The sequence below is a fragment of the Zootoca vivipara genome, chromosome 6 (genome assembly GCF_963506605.1).
Source record: "Zootoca vivipara chromosome 6, rZooViv1.1, whole genome shotgun sequence".
Classification (NCBI taxonomy): Eukaryota; Metazoa; Chordata; class Lepidosauria; order Squamata; family Lacertidae; genus Zootoca; species Zootoca vivipara.
The window spans coordinates 11114091-11137653 of record NC_083281.1 but is presented as its reverse complement, the minus strand read 5'-3'; the positions used below and the strand labels follow the sequence as shown (position 1 = coordinate 11137653).

At 46.1% G+C, this 23563-nt stretch overlaps 1 protein-coding gene across 4 annotated transcripts in view; it reads left to right on the top strand.

Annotated features, from left to right (window-relative positions):
- The window catches only part of MUC16 (mucin 16, cell surface associated), a 159290-nt gene that overhangs the window by 94154 nt on the left and 41573 nt on the right, over positions 1 to 23563 (top strand). Inside the window, exons 5-41 of one of the 4 annotated variants that reach the window (XM_060275410.1) lie at positions 668 to 784; positions 1920 to 2482; positions 2585 to 5666; positions 7381 to 7497; positions 8551 to 8679; positions 9230 to 9384; positions 9466 to 9533; positions 9647 to 9819; positions 10258 to 10284; positions 10775 to 10929; positions 11021 to 11088; positions 11199 to 11371; positions 11820 to 11846; positions 12405 to 12559; positions 12651 to 12718; positions 12851 to 13023; positions 13654 to 13680; positions 14202 to 14356; positions 14448 to 14515; positions 14646 to 14818; positions 15249 to 15275; positions 15660 to 15814; positions 15906 to 15973; positions 16084 to 16256; positions 16706 to 16732; positions 17014 to 17168; positions 19215 to 19282; positions 19416 to 19588; positions 20168 to 20194; positions 20415 to 20563; positions 20649 to 20716; positions 20846 to 21018; positions 21319 to 21345; positions 22051 to 22205; positions 22302 to 22369; positions 22503 to 22675; positions 23409 to 23435. In XM_060275410.1, coding sequence (XP_060131393.1) covers positions 668 to 784; positions 1920 to 2482; positions 2585 to 5666; positions 7381 to 7497; positions 8551 to 8679; positions 9230 to 9384; positions 9466 to 9533; positions 9647 to 9819; positions 10258 to 10284; positions 10775 to 10929; positions 11021 to 11088; positions 11199 to 11371; positions 11820 to 11846; positions 12405 to 12559; positions 12651 to 12718; positions 12851 to 13023; positions 13654 to 13680; positions 14202 to 14356; positions 14448 to 14515; positions 14646 to 14818; positions 15249 to 15275; positions 15660 to 15814; positions 15906 to 15973; positions 16084 to 16256; positions 16706 to 16732; positions 17014 to 17168; positions 19215 to 19282; positions 19416 to 19588; positions 20168 to 20194; positions 20415 to 20563; positions 20649 to 20716; positions 20846 to 21018; positions 21319 to 21345; positions 22051 to 22205; positions 22302 to 22369; positions 22503 to 22675; positions 23409 to 23435 — 7386 coding nt within the window. The remainder of the gene's footprint in view (positions 1 to 667; positions 785 to 1919; positions 2483 to 2584; positions 5667 to 7380; positions 7498 to 8550; positions 8680 to 9229; positions 9385 to 9465; positions 9534 to 9646; positions 9820 to 10257; positions 10285 to 10774; positions 10930 to 11020; positions 11089 to 11198; positions 11372 to 11819; positions 11847 to 12404; positions 12560 to 12650; positions 12719 to 12850; positions 13024 to 13653; positions 13681 to 14201; positions 14357 to 14447; positions 14516 to 14645; positions 14819 to 15248; positions 15276 to 15659; positions 15815 to 15905; positions 15974 to 16083; positions 16257 to 16705; positions 16733 to 17013; positions 17169 to 19214; positions 19283 to 19415; positions 19589 to 20167; positions 20195 to 20414; positions 20564 to 20648; positions 20717 to 20845; positions 21019 to 21318; positions 21346 to 22050; positions 22206 to 22301; positions 22370 to 22502; positions 22676 to 23408; positions 23436 to 23563) is intronic. The other 3 variants (XM_060275411.1, XM_060275412.1, XM_060275413.1) reach the window with 3 other exon arrangements.

Here is a 23563-nt window from a genome sequence, read left to right as displayed (position 1 = left end):
AACTGCATAGCAGTGTCACCCAGGAGATTGCAGCTGCAGAGATAAGAAAAGAAGAGCCATTCTATGGTCTGGAGAGGTCACTTCCGGGTTCCCATGGAGAAGCCCAGTGACGGAAGCATGTACCTCAGCAATACCTTGGTGCCTTGCAAGACGAATGCTTCGCACAACGAAAAACTTGCAAGACGAAAGCATTTTGCGATCTTTTTGTTGACTCGCAAGACAAATTTTTCTATGGCCGTGCTTCACAAGACGAATTTTTTTGCAATTTTTCTTTTTGGCTTTGATTTGTTTAAATTGGAAAACCGCAAGACGATATTTTCGTAATACAAAACAACTCGCGGAACGAATTAATTTCGTCTTGCGAGGCACCACTGTAGCTGTATTGAGGAAGCACCGGGTGTTGACATTTTGTGCCCCTTACAAGTTTGTGCCCAGGGCAATCGCCTATAGGGCCCCCCCCCTATGCTACGCCACGGCACGGGGACTGTAAGTTGTTGGCACAACATCTTAGCTTCTGCTTTGCCCCATATCTCGGCCTCGGTTGCATTTCTTGACCTGCATGCCGTATGCATCATAGTAACTGGCTGAGAGTCTGTGTCTGAAAGTGGGATCTGGGACCTCAGCAAAGATCTCTGGCCGGCAGTAATGGAAATCTGTTCCCTTCCAGCCACCAATGGCAACGAATCTGTGATCCAGCCTGTTACCGAGAGGCCAATCCTGCAACCGGGAGGTGTTAAGAATGCCACAACACCACAAGCAACTACGCCCCATGTCGGAACAACAAGTAAGTATTAACTATTGCTGTTGCTGATGAAATAAAAAATAAAAAATTGTCCAGTAGCAGCTTAGAGACCAACTAAGTTTGTTCTGGGTATAAGCTTTCGTGTGCATGCACACTTCTTCAGATTAGGGATAATTCACTTTCTGACCCACCCTTCACTACAATGTCCCTGTCAGGTTGCAACAATGGTCTTGCTCTCATTTTGAAAAGATGTCTATCTATATTCTGCAAATAAAATATATATATTTTGATACTCTTACTATACTACACTGAAATGTTTCTTGGATTGTCCTTGAATCTTCCTGCCACACTTCCCATCCTCTCCTGCTAATTCTGGATCCGCATGTCCTTTTCTAGTCCCTCCCCCTTTTCTGGGTGAGCAGAGTGGATCCAGAGTCATGGATACAGTACAGCTGCCGAGCTGCTCAACTGCCTCGTTCCTTTAGTTAAATATACTGAATCTGTATCTGCCGCCCATGTGCCGGTTCATCAGTAGGAGCTTCCAGATTTCACGGTCCTGCTCCCGTTACCATTTGCCGATCGCCATGGGACTTTTTTGGGGGGTGTGTGTGGCTTTTTTGAAGAAGCCTGTGTGTGAATTTGTTTTATGTGTGGAGATCAGTAAGGGTCTATTCCGATGGCATGAGGATCACGACGACCGGTAGATTGTTTGTCCGCCTTCACAGCCGTTGTAACATGCCCCTTGTTCTCTTCTGCCTGTTCTGCTGTTGAGGACTTTGTGGATCATTCTTTGTCTAGCTCCTCCCCTTTGACCTTACCCCCTTGGGTGACCCTGCTGGGAGTACGAGATTCCCGACAGCTTCACTCGCAAGGTTCATAGGAATCTGCAAGCCCACTCACCATGACAAGGTGATGGTCCTTTGAGAACCAGTGCTCTAAGCATGCATCACATAGGCTCTCTGTCGATTTCATTGATTTCATTGATTCATTTACGTCCCCTTTTTGGGGACTTCATTGATTTCATTGATCATTGTCGATCATTGATTCATTGTCGATTTCATTGATTCATTTAAGTCCCCTTTTTGGGGGCTTAAAGGGCAGGCAAGGGAGAAGAATTATCTCATCTCCCCATCACATCTTCTCGTGGTAACCCCCTGGCTCTCTATTTCCTCCATAGACTCTTCCACAAAGCCTCTTCTGCCTCCACTTATACCTGCAACAGCCCGTACAACCACCAAAATCACTCCAGCAGCGACAACCCCCAGACAGCATCCAGTAACTTCCTCCATGGCACCCCAGTTGACAAGTAAGAAAATCCCATCAAGTACTGAGGCTCTATCCACTTCACCAAAGGAGACTACATTGATGACATCAACTGCACCAGAAGCCACCACTTCTCCACAGCAGACCACAGAAATCCCATTAAGTACTGAGGTTCTATCCACTTCTCCAACGGAGACTACCTTGATGACATCAACTGCACCAGAAGCCACCACTTCTCCACTGCAGACCACCGAGATCCCATCAAGTACTGAGGTTCTATCCACTTCTCCAACGGAGACTACCTTGATGACATCAACTGCACCAGAAGCCACCACTTCTCCACTGCAGACCACCGAGATCCCATCAAGTACTGAGGTTCTATCCACTTCTCCAACGGAGACTACCTTGATGACATCAACTGCACCAGAAGCCACCACTTCTCCACTGCAGACCACCGAGATCCCATCAAGTACTGAGGTTCTATCCACTTCACCAAAGGAGACGACATTGATGACATCAACTGCACCAGAAGCCACCACTTCTCCACTGCAGACCACCGAAATACCCTCAAGTACTGAGGCTCTATCCACTTCACCAAAGGAGACTACATTGATGACATCAACTGCACCAGAAGCCACCACTTCTCCACTGCAGACGACCGAGATCCCATCAAGTACTGAGGCTCTTTCCACTTCTCTGAAAGAGACTACAGGACTGACATCAACTGCACCAGAAGCCACCACTTCTCCACTGCAGACCATAGAAATCCCATCAAGTACTGAGGCTCTTTCCACTTCACCAAAGGAGACGACATTGATGACATCAACTGCACCAGAAGCCACCACTTCTCCACTGCAGACCATAGAAATCCCATCAATTACTCAGGCTCTTTCCACTTCTCTGAAAGAGACTACAGGGCTAAAATCAACTGCACCAGAAGCCACCACTTCTCCACTGCAGACCACAGAGATCCCATCAAGTACTGAGGCTCTATCCACTTCTCCAACGGAGACTACATTGATGACATCAACTGCACCAGAAGCCACCACTTCTCTACTGCAGACCACAGAGATTACATCAAGTACTCAGGCTCTATCCACTTCTCCAACGGAGACTACATTGATGACATCAACTGCACCAGAAGCCACCACTTCTCCACTGCAGACCACAGTGATCCCATCAAGTACTGAGGCTCTCTCCACTTCACCAAAGGAGACGACATTGATGACATCAACTGCACCAGAAGCCACCACTTCTCCACTGCAGACCACCGAGATCCCATCAAGTACTGAGGCTCTATCCACTTCTCCAACGGAGACTACATTGATGGCATCAACTGCACCAGAAGCCACCACTTCTCCACTGCAGACCACCGAGATCCCATCAAGTACTGAGGCTCTATCCACTTCTCCAACGGAGACTACATTGATGGCATCAACTGCACCAGAAGCCACCACTTCTCCACTGCAGACCACAGAAATCCCATCAAGTACTGAGGCTCTATCCACTTCTCCAAAGGAGACTACAGGGCTGACATCAACTGCACCAGAAGCCACCACTTCTCCACTGCAGACCACCGAGATCCCATCAAGTACTGAGGCTCTCTCCACTTCACCAAAGGAGACTACATTGATGACATCAACTGCACCAGAAGCGACCACTTCTCCACTGCAGACCACCGAGATCCCATCAAGTACTGAGGCTCTATCCACTTCTCCAAAGGAGACAACATTGATGACATTAACTGCACCAGAAGCCACCACTTCTCCACTGCAGACCACCAAGATCCCATCAAGTACTGAGGCTCTTTCCACTTCACCAAAGGAGACGACATTGATGACATCAACTGCACCAGAAGCCACCACTTCTCCACTGCAGACCATAGAAATCCCATCAATTACTCAGGCTCCTTCCACTTCTCTGAAAGAGACTACGGGGCTAAAATCAACTGCACCAGAAGCCACCACTTCTCCACTGCAGACCACAGAGATCCCATCAAGTACTGAGGCTCTATCCACTTCACCAAAGGAGACTACATTGATGACATCAACTGCACCAGAAGCCTCCACTTCTCCACTGCAGACCATAGAAATCCCATCAATTACTCAGGCTCTTTCCACTTCTCTGAAAGAGACTACAGGGCTAAAATCAACTGCACCAGAAGCCACCACTTCTCCACTGCAGACCACAGAGATCCCATCAAGTACTGAGGCTCTATCCACTTCTCCAACGGAGACTACATTGATGACATCAACTGCACCAGAAGCCACCACTTCTCTACTGCAGACCACAGAGATTACATCAAGTACTCAGGCTCTATCCACTTCTCCAACGGAGACTACATTGATGACATCAACTGCACCAGAAGCCACCACTTCTCCACTGCAGACCACAGTGATCCCATCAAGTACTGAGGCTCTCTCCACTTCAGCAAAGGAGACGACATTGATGACATCAACTGCACCAGAAGCTACCACTTCTCCACTGCAGACCACCGAGATCCCATCAAGTACTGAGGCTCTCTCCACTTCACCAAAGGAGACTACATTGATGGCATCAACTGCACCAGAAGCCACCACTTCTCCACTGCAGACCACAGAAATCCCATCAAGTACTGAGGCTCTATCCACTTCACCAAAGGAGCCTACATTGATGACATCAACTGCACCAGAAGCCACCACTTCTCCACTGCAGACCACCGAAATCCCCTCAAGTACTGAGGCTCTATCCACTTCACCAAAGGAGCCTACATTTATGACATCAACTGCACCAGAAGCCACCACTTCTCCACTGCAGACGACCGAGATCCCATCAAGTACTGAGGCTCTCTCCACTTCACCAAAGGAGACTACATTGATGACATCAACTGCACCAGAAGCCATCACTTCTCTACTGCAGACCACAGAAATCCCATCAAGTACTGAGGCTCTATCCACTTCTCCAACGGAGACTACATTGATGGCATCAACTGCACCAGAAGCCACCACTTCTCCACTGCAGACCACAGAGATTACATCAAGTACTGAGGCTCTATCCACTTCTCCAATGGAGACGACATTGATGACATCAACTGCACCAGAAGCCACCACTTCTCCCCTCCAGACCACCGAGATCCCATCAAGTACTGAGGTTCTATTCACTTCTCCAATGGAGACTACCTTGATGACATCAACTGCACCAGAAGCCACCACTTCTTCACTGCAGACCACAGAGATACCATCAAGTACTGAGGCTCTATCCACTTCACCAAAGGAGACTACAGGGCTGACATCAAGTGCACCAGAAGCCACCACTTCTCCACTGCAGACCACAGAGATCCCATCAAGTACTGAGGCTCTCTCCACTTCTCCAAAGGAGACAACATTGATGACATCAACTGCAGCAGAAGCCACCACTTCTCCACTGCAGACCACAGAGATCCCATCAAGTACTGAGGCTCTATCCACTTCTCCAGTAGAAACTACAGAGTTAACATCAACTGTACATGTTACATCCACTATTCCCGTTGTCCCTGTGGAGGTCACGTCTAGTGGAGAACAACCATCAACCTCTGCAATGTGGACTACTGAGTTAACATCATGGTCAAGAGCTCTTTCTACTTCCCATGGGGAGACTACTGGATTCACATCAGAGACAGCCACCACTCTAGAGACAGAGAGAGGTATGTTCTTTTTTTCCCCAAGGGCTCATCCACACTTACCTTTCCTCCAAATTTTCTAGGCACAGGTCTATGGTTTATTATGCTGTATCTGAATGTTTAAAAAACAAGAACTCTGACTCTTTCAGCACAAAAACTTGCTGTTTAATGCTGAATTGGAAGAAATGACAATTCAGGTTTTCTGCCAATTTAATGATAAAATGTGAGCTTCCACAAAGGAAAGCGCTGGGGTGGGCAAAAAAGGACTCAGCCTTTCCACTTTTTAACGAGCAAAGAGTGCTTTACTTACAAACTCTCCTAAGGTCAGATTCAGGTCATTTCCCATACAGCATTCAGAAAAGGTTGCACAGTCAGTAAAACTTCGTTTAGTTACAGTGGTAATTTTCCCCCATATCATTGGTTTATAAGAACAATGAGGTCTTGTAAGAACAATGTGGTCTGAGCTTCAGCAACTAGCTCAGACCTCCTCACACATTGAGCCTCTCAGGTGCTGTGGTTTAAACCACTGTGCCGCTCAGACTTGCTGATTGGAAGGTTGGCTTTTCAAGGCCCCACGACGGGGTGAGCTCCCATTGCTCTGTCCCAGTTCCTGCTAACCTAACAGTTCGAAAGCACGCAGTGCAAGTAGATAAATAGGTACCACTCCAGCGGGAAGGTACCTGTGCTCAGTGGATTGGGCGGCCTTGGCCTTGGGGATGGCCTGAGAGAAGCATCCTGAGACCCCAAGTGTTGCATCACAGCAGTCTGTTGTGACCCCAGCACTGTCAGAAAAGAGTCATTTGGATTTGAATATTCTCAACAGGTACAAATATTATCATGTTTGTTGTCAACATAAGAAGGAGGTGACACATTTATTTTCTATCCCATGTAATGACTTTTTGACAGTCCACTGTTTGTTGGGGGTTCCCCCAGACCACCTCTCAGTGGTCCTACCTGAGGATCAGGTCACCACCCATGCAAGTGTCTGACTTCTCCGCTCATTGAATGGGAGGCCCCATGGGGCCAGTGGCGTAGCGTGGGTTGCCCAGGGCCGCGTGGAGCAGGATGGGTAGGAGGCAAACGGTTGGAGTACGCATGCACGTTCAACTGCATAGCAGTGTCACCCAGGAGATTGCAGCTGCAGAGATAAGAAAAGAAGAGCCATTCTATGGTCTGGAGAGGTCACTTCCGGGTTCCCATGGAGAAGCCCATTGACCGAAGCATGTACCTCGCAATACCATAGTACTTCGCAAGATTAATGCTTCGCGCAACGGAAAACTCGCAAGACGAAAGCATTTTGCGATCTTTTGGTTGACTCGCAAGACGAATTTTTTTGCAATTTTTTTTGGCTTTGACTTGTTTAAATTGGAAAACCACAAGACGAAATTTTCGCAATACAAAACAACTCGCGGAACGAATTAATATTGTCTTGTGAGGCACCACGGTAGCTGTATTGAGGAAGCACCGGGTGTTGACATTTTGTGCCCCTTACAATTTTGTGCCCAGGGCAATCGCCTATAGGGGCCCCCCTATGCTACGCCACGGCACGGGGACTTTAAGTTGTTGGCACAACATCTTAGCTTCTGCTTTGCCCCATATCTTGGCCTCGGTTGCATTTCTGGACCTGCATGCCGTATGCATCATAGTAACTGGCTGAGAGTCTGTGTCTGAAAGTGGGATCTGGGACCTGTCAGCAAAGATCTCTGGCCGGCAGTAATGGAAATCTGTTCCCTTCCAGCCACCAAAGGCAACGAATCTGTGATCCAGCCTGTTACCGAGAGGCCAATCCTGCAACCGGGAGGTGTTAAGAATGCCACAACGCCACAAGCAACTACGCCCCATGTCGGAACAACAAGTAAGTATTAACTATTGCTGTTGCTGATGAAAAAAAAATGTCCAGTAGCAGCTTAGAGACCAACTAAGTTTGTTCTGGGTATAAACTTCTTCAGATTAGGGATCATTCACTTTCTGACCCTCCCTTCACTACAATGTCCCTGTCAGGTTTCAACAATGGTCTTGCTCTCATTTTGAAAAGATGTCTATCTGTATTCTGCAAATAAAAAAATAAATATTTTGATACTCTTACTATACTACACTGAAATGTTTCTTGGATTGTCCTTGAATCTTCCTGCCACACTTGCCATCCTCTCCTGCCAATTCTGGATCCGCCTGTCCTTTTCTAGTCCCTCCCCCTTTTCGGGGTGAGCAGAGTGGATCCTAAGTAGGGCTGCTCAGTCATGGATACAGTACAGCTGCCGAGCTGCTCAACTGCCTCGTTCCTTTAGTTAAAATTACTGAATCTGTATCTGCCGCCCATGTGCCGGTTCATCAGTAGGAGCTTCCAGATTTCACGGTCCTGCTCCCGTTACCATTTGCCGATTGCCATGGGACATTTTTTTTTGGGGGGGGGTGGCGGCTTTTTTGTAGAAACCTATGTGTGAATTTGTTTTATGTGTGGAGATCAGTAAGGGTCTATTCCGATGGCATGAGGATCACGACGACTGGTAGATTCTTCATCCGCCTTCACAGCCGTTGTAACATGCCCCTTGTTATCTTCCGCCTGTTCTGCTGTTGAGGACTTTGTGGATCATTCTTTGTTTAGCTCCTCCCCTTTGACCTTACCCCCTTGGGTGACCCTGCGGGAGTCCGAGATTCCCGACAGCTTCACTCGCAAGGGTCATAGGAATCTGCAAGCCCACTCACCATGACAAGGTGATGGTCCTTTGAGAACCAGTGCTCTAAGCATGCATCACATAGGCTCTCTGTCGATTTCATTGATTTCATTGATTCATTTAAGTCCCCTTTTTGGGGAAGGAATTTTTTTATTTTGCTTCGACTCAGACCAACACGGCTACCTACCTGTAACATCTTCTTGTGGTAACCCCCTGGCTCTCTATTTCCTCCATAGGCTCTTCCACAAAGCCTCTTCTTCCTCCACTTATACCTACAACAGCCTGCACAACCACCAAAATCACTCCAGTATGGACAACCCCCAGACAGCATCCAGTAATTTCCTCCATGGCACCCCAGTTGACAAGTAAGAAAATTGCATGGTGGTGATTTTGTTTTTAATGATTTGAAAATAATTTTTAAAAGGAGGGGGGAGCCGGAAGCATATTAATAATGATCTTGTTATTTATACCCCACACATCTGACTGGGTTTCCCCAGCCACTCTGGGCAGCTTCCAGCGTATACAAAAACATTAAACATAAAAAAAACTTCCCCATACAGGGCTGCCTTTAGCTGTCTTCTAAAGACTGTATAGTTACTTATCTCCTTGGCATCTGATGGGAGGGCGTTCCACAGGACCAGCCCCTGGGGAACTCCCACCTGAAACCTGCCGGCATTGGCCAATTTGCTGGCAATTGGGAGATCCTTCCCCAGCCCGCCAACAGATCACTGGAGCGGCCTGGCCACACCACCTTTGAAGGCTGGCAAACTTATGACATTCGTTTCAAATATTGTATTCTGGGTATTGCTTCATTTGATTCCCCGTTTTTAACCATCCTGGGTCCCCTTTGGTAAGGAAGAGTGGGGTGGAAATTTGCCGAATACACACGTTCATTTATTCCCCCTTCTGTTCCAGCCACTCTGCCCACGGCAGCCCAAACAACAACCCCAATTCCAGCTGTCGAACAATTCACCGTCAATTTCACCACCACCAACCTCAAGTACAGGGAAGAGATGGGAACTCACAATTCCAAAATATTCAATGCAACGGAGAGAGATCTCATCCGCCTGGTAAGCCTGACCCCATGGTAATTAGAAAGGGACATGTAGATAAATTTGTGGAATATGCTCAATGTCTCCTTCCTTCCTCAGCTTGACAGAATCCTCCTCAACAGCAGCATTGGCCCGGCATATCTGAGGTGCAAAGTGACTCAACTCAGGTGAGAACATATCTGCTCTGCTGACAACCCAGGCAAACAAGGTTGGCATCTTCTGTCCTCCCTTGTCCATATCTGTGGTCAATTCCTGGATCCTGATTTCCCTCTCCTTCCAGACCGGTGAGAGACGGGGATGAAACCGGAATGGACGCTGTCTGCACTTACCGCAATGACTCCACCATGCCCTCCTTTGACCGGGTGAAGGTGTACCACGAGATCGTCAACCAGACCAATGGTTTCACCGAGATGGGGCAATACTATCTGGAAAGATACAGCCTCTACGTCAACGGTAGCTGAGTGGTTTTTTGAGCTTTGGATGTGCATCAATTATCTGGATGGGTATGGATGGGTGTTTGGGTCCATGAATGTTAATAGAAGCAACACAGCAGTTTCCCAAGCCCAGCCGTCTCCAGAGGCCAAATTTCTAGGACCGAATGCTGCGGACTTTGATGAAAATGGTATTGTGTGTTGTTTGGGTAGAACGGGGCTAATCATGGTGCAGAGATACGACCATGGAGGTTTTCACCTGATGTTGTGGGGGGGTCTGAGGTTCCCTTTGCAGTGAGATGATTTTGTCATAGAGGTGGAGGATGTTCCTTCCTGTTTGCAGGTGATGCACCGTCCAAAACAGTGAGAAATCCCAACCAGTTACTATTATATTTCAAAAGCTTGCTTGTGGTATTACATTATGCAATTTGACGAATGAACGTCTCTTCCATTTCCATAGGTTATAATGAAGCCCCTCTTGAAACAAGTAAGTAGGTTCAAATTTAAACACAGTGAAAAGAGTGGTTTGGGTGTGTGTGTGCTGATTTGGACAATGGACCAGGAGAAGGCTAGCAATATGAGGACTCTTTGGTTTGTTTGTTTGTTTGGTTATATTTCCCAATTTCACCATGTGATTGACTTCTGGTTGACATCCAAAATATTTCAATCTGTTAAGAAGGGGATATATAATTTGAGAATATGAAGGTTCATGAACTTCGTTTTAATTCTTGCATTCTGAATATTGTTTATTTGGTCTTCTTTTCTTTTCTCAATTCTCAATCACAACATTCCACCGACTTCTAGTATTTCAAACTCTTAAGGAGGAAATATATATTGTGAGAACCGGGAGTATGATGCCTTTCATTTTAATTATTGTATTCTGGGAATTTCAATTGAGTTTCTCTTGTTTTAACTATTCTGCTTCCCATTTGGGAAGGGTGGAATGGAAATTTATGAAATACCTATGTCTGTTCCAGCCACTCTGCCCACGCCAGCCCAAACAACAACCCCAATTCCAGCGGTTGAACAATTCACTGTCAATTTCACCATCACCAACCTCAAGTACAGGGAAGAGATGGGACGACCCAATTCAAAAATATTCAACGCAACGGAAAGAGCACTCATTGAAGTGGTAAGTCTGATTCCGACTGCTTGTGAGAACGGCTTGTGATGAGGGGTAGACGATGCCCATGTTTGGACATTGTGTCTCATTCCTCTTTCAGCTTGGAAAATTCCTCAGCAACAGCAGCATTGGCCCTGCGTATCTGGGGTGCAAAGTGACTCAACTGAGGTAAGTCTTCCATCTATGGGAACACACCTTGGCTAGTGAGAGTCAATCCTTTCTTCCCTTGTGGTCCATTCTGCATCCTGAATGATCGCCCTCTCTCTTTGTCCTCCCAGACCAGTGAAGAACGGGGATGAAACTGGAATGGACGCCATCTGCACTTACCGCAATGACTCCACCAGTCCCGCCTTTGACCGAGTGAAGGTGTACCACGAAATCGTCAACCAGACGGACAACTTCAGCAAGATGGGGCCCTATGAGGTGGAAAGATACAGCCTCTACGTCAATGGTAAAGAAGTTGTGGAGCCCTTGTTGTGCACAGATTGTCCGTGTGTGTGTGTGTGTGTTTTGTGCAGCCCCCCAAGCTCAGTCTTCATCAATGTTTGCAAAGATATTCGGACCCTTTCTTGTGAACTGAATTCTGGGGTATTTTCATATTATTTTGTGATGCTTGAGTTGCTGTGCCATTTGGGTGCAGGGATGACGCCATGAAGGTTTTTGTCTTCTGCCCAGGAGGCCTCCCCAAGTCCTGAAAGTGTTCTAAGCCTCAGGAGGTGGCTGTCATGTGACGGACATGAAAGTGCCAATAATACGTGTGAGATGCTTCTCACCCCCTTTCTGTAGTGCATCTTCCAAATAGGACATAACAATTCCCCTGCCCCAGAAAAATACCCTCCATATTTTAAACATCAGTATATTGAGAGCTTCTCAAATGACCGTCTCTTCCTTTTCTGTAGGTTATCATGAAGACCCCCCTGAAACAAGTAAGTAGAACTACATTTAAGTTCTAACACAGCACACACACACACCCCGACAAACACAGGGATGGGGAGTGATGGGGGGAGGGGTTATCTGGACAATGCACCAGGGGCAGGCTAGCAACATGAGCACTCTTTGGTTGGATGGTTGCTTGGTTGGTTGGTCGATTGATTGATTGATTGATTAGATTTCCCAGTCTCGCCGTGTGATCGACTTCTGGTTGACATTCAAAATATTTCAATCTGTTTAGAAGGGGATACATATTTTGAGAATATGAAGTTTCATGGCCTTCATTTTAGTTCTTGCCTTCTGAATATTGCTTTATCTGGTTTCCTTTTCTCAGTTCTCAAACACACCATTCCACCGACTTCTATTTGAAATTAAAAGTATTTCAATCTCATAAGGAGGAAATATATATTGTGAGAACTGGGAGTATGATGCCTTTCGTTTTAATTATTGTATTCTGGGAATTCCTTCATCGGATTTTCTCTTGTTTTAACTATTCTGCTTCCCCTTTGGGAAGGGTGGAATGCAAATTTATGAAATACCTGCGTCTCTTCCAGCCACTCTGCCCACGCCAGCCCAAACGACAACCCCAATTCCAATGGTTGAACAATTCACCGTCAATTTCACCGCCACCAACCTCAAGTACAGGGAAGAGATGGGACAACCCAATTCAAAAATATTCAATGCAACGGAAAGAGCACTCATCGCAGTGGTAAGTCTGATTCCGACTGCTTGTGAGAACGGCTAGTGATGAGGGGTAGACAATGCTCTTGTTTTGACATTGTCTCTCATTCTTTTCTCAGCTTGGAAAATTCCTCAGCAACAGCAGCATTGGCCCTGCGTATCTGGGGTGCAAAGTGACTCAACTGAGGTAAGTCTTCCTCCAATGGGAGAACATTTCTTTGCTGGTCCTGCCACACCTTGGCTGGTGGGAGTCCATCCTCCCATCCCTTGTGGTCCATTCTGCGTCCTGAATGATCTCCCTCTCTCTTTGTCCTCCCAGACCAGTGAAGAACGGGGATGAAACTGGAATGGACGCCATCTGCACTTACCGCAATGACTCCACCAGTCCCGCCTTTGACCGAGTGAAGGTGTACCACGAAATCGTCAACCAGACGGACAACTTCAGCAAGATGGGGCCCTACAAGGTGGAAAGATACAGCCTCTACGTCAATGGTAAAGAAGTTGTGGAGCCCTTGTTGTGCACAGATTGTCCGTGTGTGTGTTTTGTGCAGCCCCCCAAGCTCAGTCTTCATCAACGTTTGCAAACATATTTCGACCCTTTCTTGTGAACTGAATGCTGGGGTATTTTCATATGGTTTTTGTGCTGCTTGAGTTGCTGTGCCAATCTGGGTGCAGGGATGACGCCATGAAGGTTTTTGTCTTCTGCCCAGGAGGCCTCCCCAAGTCCTGAAAGTGTTCTAAGCTTCTTGAGGTGGTTATCGTGTGGCGGACATGATTGTGTCAATAATACGTGCGAGATGCTTCTCACCCCCTCTGTGTAGTGCATCTTCCGAATACAGTGGTGCCTCGCAATATGAAAGTAGTTCGTTACGCGAGTTGCTTTGTCTTGCGATAAATTCGTCTTGCCAAGCGCGGCCGTAGAAAACGGCATCTTGCAAATCACCAAAAACATCGCAAAATGCTTTCGTCTTGGGAGTTTTTCGTTGCGCGAGGCATTCATCTTGCGAGGTACCACTGTACAGGAGAACATAACAATTCCCCTGCCCCAGAAAAATACCCTCCGTATTCTAAACATCAATATATTGAGAGCTTCTCAAATAACCGTCTCTTCCTTTTCTGTAGGTTATCATGAAGACCCTCCTGAAACAAGTAAGTAGAACCACATTTAAATCCCAACACAACACACACACCCCGACAAACACAGGGCAAAGAGTGATGGGGGGCTGATTTGGACAATGGAGCAGGAGAAGGCTAGCAACATGAGCACTCTTTGGTTGGTTGGTTGGTTGGTTTAGATTTCCCAATCTTACCATGTGATAGACTTCTGGTTGACATTCAAAACATTTCAATCTGTTAAGAAGGGGATATATAATCTGAGTTTATGAGGTTTCATGGCCTTTGGTTTTAGTTCTTGCATTCTGAATATTGCTTTATTGCATTTTCTTTTCTTTTCTCAATTCTCACACCATTCAACCGACTTCTATTTGAAATTAAAAGTATTTTAATCTCTTAAGGCAGAAATGTTTATTGTGAGAACCGGGAGTATGGTGCCTTTCGTTTTAATTATTGTATTCTGGGAATTTCAATTGATTTTCACTTGTTTTAACTATTCTGCTTCCCATTTGGGAAGGGTGGAAGGAAGATTTATGAAATACCTGCGTCTCTTCCAGCCACTCTGCCCACGCCAGCCCACACAACAACCCCAATTCCAGTGGTTGAACAATTCACCGTCAATTTCACCGTCACCAACCTCAAGTACAGGGAAGAGATGGGACAACCCAATTCAAAAATATTCAATGCAACGGAAAGAGCACTCACCACAGTGGTAAGTCTGATTCCAATGGCTTGTGAGAAAGGCTTGTGATGAGGTGTAGACGATGCTCTTCTTTTGACATCGTCTCTCATTCCTCTCTTAGCTTGGCAAATTCCTCAGCAACAGCAGCATTGGCCCTGCGTATCTGGGGTGCAAAGTGACTCAACTGAGGTAAGTCTTCTTCCAATGGGAGACCATTTCTTTGCTGGTCCTGCCACACCTTGGCTAGTGGGAGTCCATCCTCCTGCCCCTTGTGGTCCATTTTGCATCCTGAATGATCTCTCTCTCTTTGTCCTCCTAGACCAGTGAAGAACGGGGATGAAACTGGAATGGACGCCATCTGCACTTACCGCGATGACTCCACCAGTCCCCACTTTGACCGAGTGAAGGTGTACCACGAAATCGTCAACCAGATGGACAACTTCAGTGAAATGGGGCCCTACAAGGTGGAAAGATACAGCCTCTACGTCAATGGTAAAGAAGTTGTGGAGCCTTTGATGTGCATAGATTGTCCGTGTGTGTTTTGTGCAGTCCCCTCTCCCCCATGCCCAGCCTCCATCAATGTTTACAGAGATATTTGGACCCTTTCTTGCAAACTGAATGCTGGGGTATTTTCATATGGTTTTGTGCTGCTTGAGTTGCTGTGCCAATCTGGGTGCCGGGATGATGCTATGAGGTTTTTGTCCTCTGCCCAGGAGGCCTCCCCAAGTCATGGAAGTGTCCTAAGCTTCATGAGGTGGTTGTCATGTGACAGACATGATTGTGTCATAATATGTGCCTCTGCATAGTGCATCTTCCAAATACAGGAGAACATCAGAGTTCCCCTGCAACAGAACAAACCTCCTTATTTAAATCATCAATATATTGAGAGCTTCTCAAATGACTGTCTCTTCCTTTTCTGTAGGTTATCATGAAGACCCTCCTGAAACAAGTAAGTAGAACCACATTTAAATTCTAACACACACACACACACACACACACACACACACACACACACACACACACAACAATTGGAGGAGCTGATGTTGACAATGCAAGAGTGGAAGAGTACCAAAAGGAAGATTCTTTCATTCAAGTGATTCGTTGCTTAGAGTTATCAGTCTCACTATGTGATGGACCTCCTGCCTACATTCACAATATTTCTATCCTTTAATGAGGGGAAATAGATTGTGAAAGCAGCGTGTCTGGTGGCCTTCATTTTAGTTATTGCATTCTGGATATTGCTTCCTTGGCTTTTCTCTCCTTTTTCCATCCTGGGGGCCCTTGGGCAAGGAGGAGTGGCATAGACATTCATTTATTCCCCCCTCTGTTCTAGCCACTCTGCCCACGCCAGCCCAAACGACAACCCCAATTCCAGTGGTTGAACAATTCACCGTCAATTTCACCGTCACCAACCTCAAGTACAGGGAAGAGATGGGACGACCCAATTCAAAAATATTCAATGCAACGGGAAGAGCACTCACCACAGTGGTAAGTCTGATTCCAATGGCTTGTGAGAAAGGCTTGTGATGAGGTGTAGACGATGCTCTTCTTTTGATGTCATGTCTCATTCCTCTTTCAGCTTGGCAAATTCCTCAGCAACAGCAGCATTGGCCCTGCATATCTGGGGTGCAAAGTGACTCAACTCAGGTAAGTCTTCCATCTATGGGAACACACCTTGGCTAGTGGGAATCCATCCTTTCTTCCCTTGTGGTCCGTTCTGCATCCTGACAGATCTCCCTCTCTTTTTGTCCTCCTAGACCAGTGAAGAACGGGGATGAAACCGGAATGGACGCCATCTGCACTTACCGCAATGACTCCACCAGTCCCGCTTTTGACCGAGTGAAGGTGTACCATGAAATCGTCAACCAGACGGACAACTTCAGCAAAATGTGGCCCTACGAGGTGGAAAGATACAGCCTCTACGTCAATGGTAAAGAAGTTGTGGAGCCCTCGATGTGCATAGATTGTCCGTGTGTGTTCTGTGCAGTCCCCCCTCCCCCAAGCCCAGCCTTCATCAATGTTTGCAGAGATATTTGCACCCTTTCTTGCGAACTGAATGCTGGGGTATTTTCATATGGTTTTGTGCTGCTTGAGTTGCTGTGCCAATCTGGGTGCAGGGATAACGCTATGAGGTTTTTGTCCTCTGCCCAGGAGGCCTCCCCAAGTCATGGAAGTGTCCTAAGCTTCTTGAGGTGGTTATCGTGTGACGGACATGATTGTGTCATAATATGTGCAGGATGTGTCTCACTGCTTCTGTGTAGTGCATCTTCCAAATACAGGAGGGCATAACAATTCCCCTGCCCCAGAAAAATACCCTCCATATTTTAAACATCAATATATTGAGAGCTTCTCAAACTACCGTCTCTTCCTTTTCTGTAGGTTATCATGAAGACCCTCCTGAAACAAGTAAGTAGAACTACATTTAAATTCTAACACATCACACCTCTTGTCCTTTTCTAGGTTATAATGAAGCCCCTCTTGAAGCAAGTTATTACCACCTACGTTGCTGTGGTACTATGGTCTCTTACAACCTAGTCAGGGATGAGACTCAAGATGTTAAAACTGTTGGCAATACATCAGTGAACTAGTGTCAATATGAGCACCCTTTAATGGCTTGGATATAATAATCGTTTAATGCTGCTATCAATCTCTTGGCCCTAGTACATATCTTTCTCCTCCTGTTCCAGCCACTTTGCAAGCACCAACACAAACACCAACCCCGACCCCAGTGTTTGAACACTTCACCGTCAACTGTACCGTAATCAACCTCAGATACAAGCCAGAAATGGGAACTCCCAACTCAAAGACCTTCAACGCTACAGAGAAAGCGCTCACTATGTTGGTAAGTCTGATTCTGTGATTACATGAGTCTATGAACACTGTTCTGCAAATCTACCCATTAGGGTGATGACTTTTTCATTTTCCCCCCTCAAAAATTATTTCCTGTAGCACAAATGAATGAACTTTAGCCTGTTAATGACTAAAACGAAGTATATTCCATTGAAATATTTAAAAAGGTTACACACAAACCGTTTTTAATTTTTTTGTATGCCGTTTTACCATTTCATAAAATTGTATTAACAATCCTATATAATAATGTGCAAGTTGTCCCTGCGTCCAAGCTGTCCCGTGTGTCCCTGGGGTACTGCGAATGTGCCCCAGGGATACAGGGATTGGACAGCAGAGACTGCGCACACGCACTCTCCCCCCCCTGCCTCCTCCAACCGCCGCTCCCGCCGGACACCGCCTCACTGCAGGGCACGTCAGCGAGGGTGGAGGCCGGCGAAGGCCTCCTCACAACCCTCCCTGGCCGTGAGGAGCGGCGGTTGGAGGAGGCAGGGGGGGGAAAGAGTGTGCGCGTCCTTCCTGTCGGCGGCTGGGGGAGAGGAATGGAGGAGGAGAACGCAGCGCTTTCTCCTCCTCCGTTCCTGTCCCCCTGCCGCCGACAGCAAGGACAGGTCCCAGGGATGTCTTCTTCCTGTCGGCGGCTGCAGGAGAGGAATGGAGGAGGAGAACGCAGCGCTTTCTCCTCCTCCGTTCCTGTCCCCCTGCCGCCGACAGCAAGGACAGGTCCCAGGGTTCGGAGAAGCGCTGCACAAGCGCTTCTCCGAACCCCAGGATGTTCTAGCGCCCGTTATTAAACGGGCTGAAATACACTAGTTCTATATATATTTCATATCAAATTTGGACACAACACCACATTCCACAATGGGGAGTGTTCTTAGCAACATAGGCTATACAAATGTCACACCTGCGCAAGGTAAAAGCCCCTTTTTGGGACCTCAAAACTCAGCCAGCAGACCCTGCCGGGCATGCTGGGAAAAGAACCTACAGGAGAGGTAGCAAAACATCGTCCTCTAGCGGCGTCTATACTGTTACTGCAGCTTAAAAAAGCTTCCTTGTGTGTTTGATGGCCCTATATAATGTTGTATATATGTGACTCTAAAGCTTGGGTTCAATTTTATATCTGCTTACAGTGACCTCAAAAATGGTCAAAAAACTGATAAATTTTTTTAAATCATTTTGTGCGTGAGGTTTTTTTTATCAAATCTCTTTGACAGTAAGATTTTATCTAATCTTTAAGGAAAGCTCATCAGATTATGATACAGGGAAATAAGGTTGTAAAAAAGTCATCACCCTACTACTCATATTATGGATGTGTTTATGAAATACATCAATTTTCTGCTTCTGCGCTGAAGAAGTTCTCACGAAACTGTGCAACATTCCGGAAACACTGTCCGACTAGTTCATTGAATACTTCAGTTACTTTGGAACTTTGGAATATGACAAGTTTGCTGATTACTGTACTTTGGAACTTTGCTATACAAAGCTTTTCAGCTTGTTTCTTACTGAATGACTTTTTTATTTTTTAAAAATAAACTTCATTGAAATTCAGATTAATACAAACACACACGTAAGCACATACACACACTTGAAATAATAACATACAAAATAAAATATAATACAAAATCAAATAATAATATGACTTGAAACTTAAACTCATACATTCAACTTAAATCCAACTCAGATTTTAACACTCGTAACCCTGAAAAAGGTACGAGTAAAAAAAAAAACACACACACACACAAAATGACTTTCTGCCATTTGGTTCCATTCATATCGACAGGGACCTCCAGAGACCTATTGGAATTGTTTTCATGTGCATTATATTATATTATATATTCTAGTCTTGTTTGACATTACATATGTTATATATATATATATATATATATATATATATATATATATATATATATATATATATATTGTTCATTTGTAATTGGCCACGTGTTGCTCTGTTCTTGGTTCTCACTTGTGAGAATGGCATGCAATGAGGTGTGAGTGAGCCTGTTGATTTCACCAATCAAGTGTTTCTTTTCTTCTTCAGTTTGGAAGACTTCTTCGCAACAGCAGCATTGGCCCAGCGTTCGTGCAATGTGAAGTGACTCAACTGAGGTAAGCCTTCCTCCAATGTGGATACAGATATCCTCTGGACATTACTCACTCAGGCAACAGTGACTTTGTCTCTCCTCTCTTGTCCACCTTTGTGGTCTGTCTTACACCTGAAATTCTTTCTCTCTCCTCCCAGACCAGTGAGAAACGGGGATGAAACTGGAATGGATGCTGTCTGCATTTACCGCAATGACTCCACCACGCCAGCCTTTGACCGGGTGAAGGTGTACCATGAAATTGTAAACCAGACCAACGGCTTCACCGAGATGGGTCCCTACAAAATGGAAAGATACAGCCTCCATGTCAACGGTAGCCAGGAGATTCTTAGGCGCTTCATTGTGCATAGATTAATTCTGTCTGTGGTTTGTGTAATGGAATAGACCAGGCATCCCCAAAGTTCGGCCCTCCAGATGTTTTGGACTACATTTCCCATCTTCCCCAACCACTGGTCCTGTTAGCTAGGGATCATGGGAGTTGTAGGCCAGAGCATCTGGAGGGCCGCAGTTTGGGGATGCCCGGAATAGACCGTCCGATGAGCTCAGTTTTCTTCTTGTGTCCATGATTTCCTGAGAGATGCATAGCTGCCAAGTTTTCCCTTTTCTCGCGAGGAAGCCTATTCAGCATAAGGGAATTTCCCTTTAAAAAAGGGAGAACTTGGCAGCTATGGAGAGATGAGGCATCTCACGTCCGAACTGAGAGCTCTCTAAATGGGCATTTCTTGTTTCATAGGCAGAAGGAAATTTGGGAATGGGGCATGGAGAGGGGGGAGCCTCCCCTGAGGAGGAGTATGCTCAGAGAAAGTCTAGATAGAACCCTTTTCAAGTTTCTACAACTGAAACACAGCTGTCTTGGTCCATTCATAAAGCAGCCTGTCTTTCTTTGTCCTAGGTTATCATGAAGTCCCAGGTGAATCAAGTAAGTTTGCTTTTAATAATCCTACATCTTAAAGCCCTTAATGTCCCTTTCACCGAACTCACGGAAAGGAATTATAGGAAGGCAATAGTGTTGGCCATATGTCAATGGAAGAGCTTCAGGGTGAACACATATAAATTGATTGGTTGTTATTTTGATCAGTCACACCATGCAGCGAGCTGCTAGCCTCTGCCTGATACATTTATTTCCTTTCCTGTTGTAGCCCCTCCACCAGCCCTGACACCAACCCCAACCCCGGCAGTTGAACCCTTCACCGTCAACTGGACTGTAACCAACCTCAAGTATAACCCAGAAATGGGGATGCCCAATTCAAAGGCCTTCAACGCTACAGAGAAAGCTCTCACCACGCTGGTAAGTCAAATTCCTGCCCAGTTGTGAGAGTGGCTTGCCATGATCCTGTTGGTTTGACGTACTCAGTGCCTCCTTTATTTTTCAGCTGGGAAGAATGCTCCGCAAAAGCAGTATTGGCCCGGCGTATGTGGGGTGCAAAGTGACTCAGCTCAGGTCAGCCATCCTCGAAACACAGGAACCTTTTAGCTCTGATCATCCCTTGAACAGACACACATGATCCTGTCTCACACAACCATTCCAACTGCTCATAATTCTGCTCAACCTTTCTCTCTTTCCTCCCAGACCTGTGAGTAACGGGGATGAAACCGGAATGGATGCTGTCTGCACTTACCGCAACGACTCCACCACGCCCGCCTTTGACCGGGTGAAGGTGTACCATGAAATCGTCAACCAGACCAACGGTTTCACTGATATGGGTCCCTACAAGCTGGAAAGATACAGCCTCTACGTCAATGGTAACCAGGTGTTTCCTAATTATCTCCCTGTGGGGTTTGTGTCATAGTACAGAATTAGACTGTCCTCTGAGCTCAGTTTTCTTGTTGTGTCCATAATTTCCTGAGAGATGAGGCCTCTCACTCCAGAACTGAGAGTTCAGGCTTCATGGGCAGAAGGAAATTTGGTGTGGATAATGGGGATCCTCCCCTGAGGAGGCTTATGCTCAGGGGAAGTCTGGATTGAACCCTTTTTGAGTGTCTACAACTGAAACACCATATTCTTAGTCCATTCATAAACCAGCATGTCTTCCTTTGTCCTAGGTTATCATGAAGTTCCTGTTTCATCAAGTAAGAACCATATCATTATCCTTAAATTGTGTCCATATGTTGTAGATATTTCCCCACATTTATTATGGTGTTTTGTGATATACAAACGACATGAGAATACTTGCTATGCTTGTTTGTATAACATTATGCTTGTTTATAAAGCTCAATAAAATAAAAATATAAAAAATTGTGCTCCTCATGACAAACTCAAGGGAACGAGTAAAATGAGGGTGTCAGTAATAATAATAATAATAATAATAATAATTATTATTATTATTATTTATTTATACCCCGCCCATGTGGCTGGGTTTCCCCAGCCACTCTGGGGGGCTTCCAACAGAAAAATAAAATAATCGATTAAAGATTAAAAGCCTCTCTAAACAGGGCTGCCTTCAGATGTCTTCTAAAAATCTGGTAGCTGTTTTTCTCTTTGACATCTAATGGGAGGGCGTTCCACAGGGCGGGCGCCACTACCAAGAAGGCCCTCTGCCTGGTTCCCTGCAACTTGGCTTCTCGCAGTGAGGGAACCGCCAGAAGGCCCTCGGAGCTGGACCTCAGTGTCCGGGCTGAACGATGGGGGGTGGAGACGCTCCTTCAGTAATGGCCGTGACTCAGTGGAAGAGCCTCAGTATGAAAATCTTTCATTGATTGCTTTGCTGTGTGTCACAATCCCATCACACCATGTTCCTCTGAGCACTGCCATGCGTCCTTCTCTTCCACTTGCAGCCACTCGGCCAACGCCAACACAAACGCCAACCCCAATCCCAGCACTTCAACACTTCACCCTCAACTGTACCGTGACCAACCTCAGATACAAGCCAGAAATGGGAACTCCCAACTCAAAGGCTTTCAACGCTACGGAGAGAGCGCTCACCGTGCTGGTAAGTCTGATTCCCATCTACTTGTGAGACTGGCATGGGATGTGTTGTGAGTGATCCTGGTGATTTCACCAATTCAATGTTTCCTTCCTTCTTCAGTTTGGAAGAATTCTTCACAACAGTGGCATTGGCCAGGCATTCTTGGGATGCAAAGTGACTCAGCTCAGGTAAGCCTTCCTCAAGTGCGGGGAAATATACCCTCTGGTCATTTCTCACTCTGGCAAGACTGACTTCCTCCCGCCTCTGTTTTCCACCTTTGTGGAGAGGCCTGCATCCCAAATTCTCTCTCTCTTTTCCCAGACTGGTGGGAGACGGGGATGAAACCGGAATGGACGCCGTCTGCACTTACCACAATGACTCCACCAGTCCCGCCTTTGACCGAGTGAAGGTGTACCACGAAATCGTCAACCAGACGGACAACTTCAGCAAGATGGGGCCCTACAGCATGGAAAGATACAGCCTCTACGTCAACGGTAACCTAGTGTTTCTTAAAGATTTCATGTACATAGATTACCCCTCTGTGTGGTTTGTGTCGTAGTTACAGCCAGGTAGTCCTGAGGGTCCCATCTTCTCATCCGATCTAATGTTTTCAGAGAGATGAGGGTTCCATCTCCCGAATGACATGCTTTCAAACAGGGGGTTTCAAACTCTATGGGCTGAAGGAAGCTGAATGGGCTGCCGAGATAGATAATGGAAGAGGTCATCAACCACTGAGAAGGACGCCTCCTTCCTGGTGCTGCCCCTATTACTGCACCACGTAGCCCATGTTCAAGAAGCTTTCCTAATCCCCACAAAGATGATTGGCAGGGAGAGAGATTGGAGACTTCCCCCGCCCCCGGTCCGAGCAGTACACCACGCAAGGGAATTCTGGATGCAACCAGTTACAGTGGTACCTCTACTTACGAATAACTCTACTTACGAATTTTTCTACTTACAAATGGAGCTCCATCCGCCATATTGGATGCGGTTTAGATAGGATTTTTTCTACTTACGATTTTTAGATAGGGTTGCTTCAACTTACAAATTTTTTCTCCCAATGCATTCCTATGGGATTCGACTTACAAATTTTTTTGACTTACAAATGTGTGTTCGGAACGCATTAAATTCGTAAGTAGAGGTACCACTGTATATTTTTTGCCAGAATCTCCATCTGAAACACCACTGCTTTGCCTCATTCATAAACCTCTGCATCTTCTTTTCCTCCAGGTTATAATGAAGTCCCAGTTGAATCAAGTAAGTTTGCTTTTAAAAATCCAACATCTTAAAGCCCTTCATGGACCTTTCATGAAACTGAGGGAAAAGAGTAATATGAAGGCAATTGTCAGGAAAGTGGCCCCCTGAGCGCAGGGGATGGGTTAGAC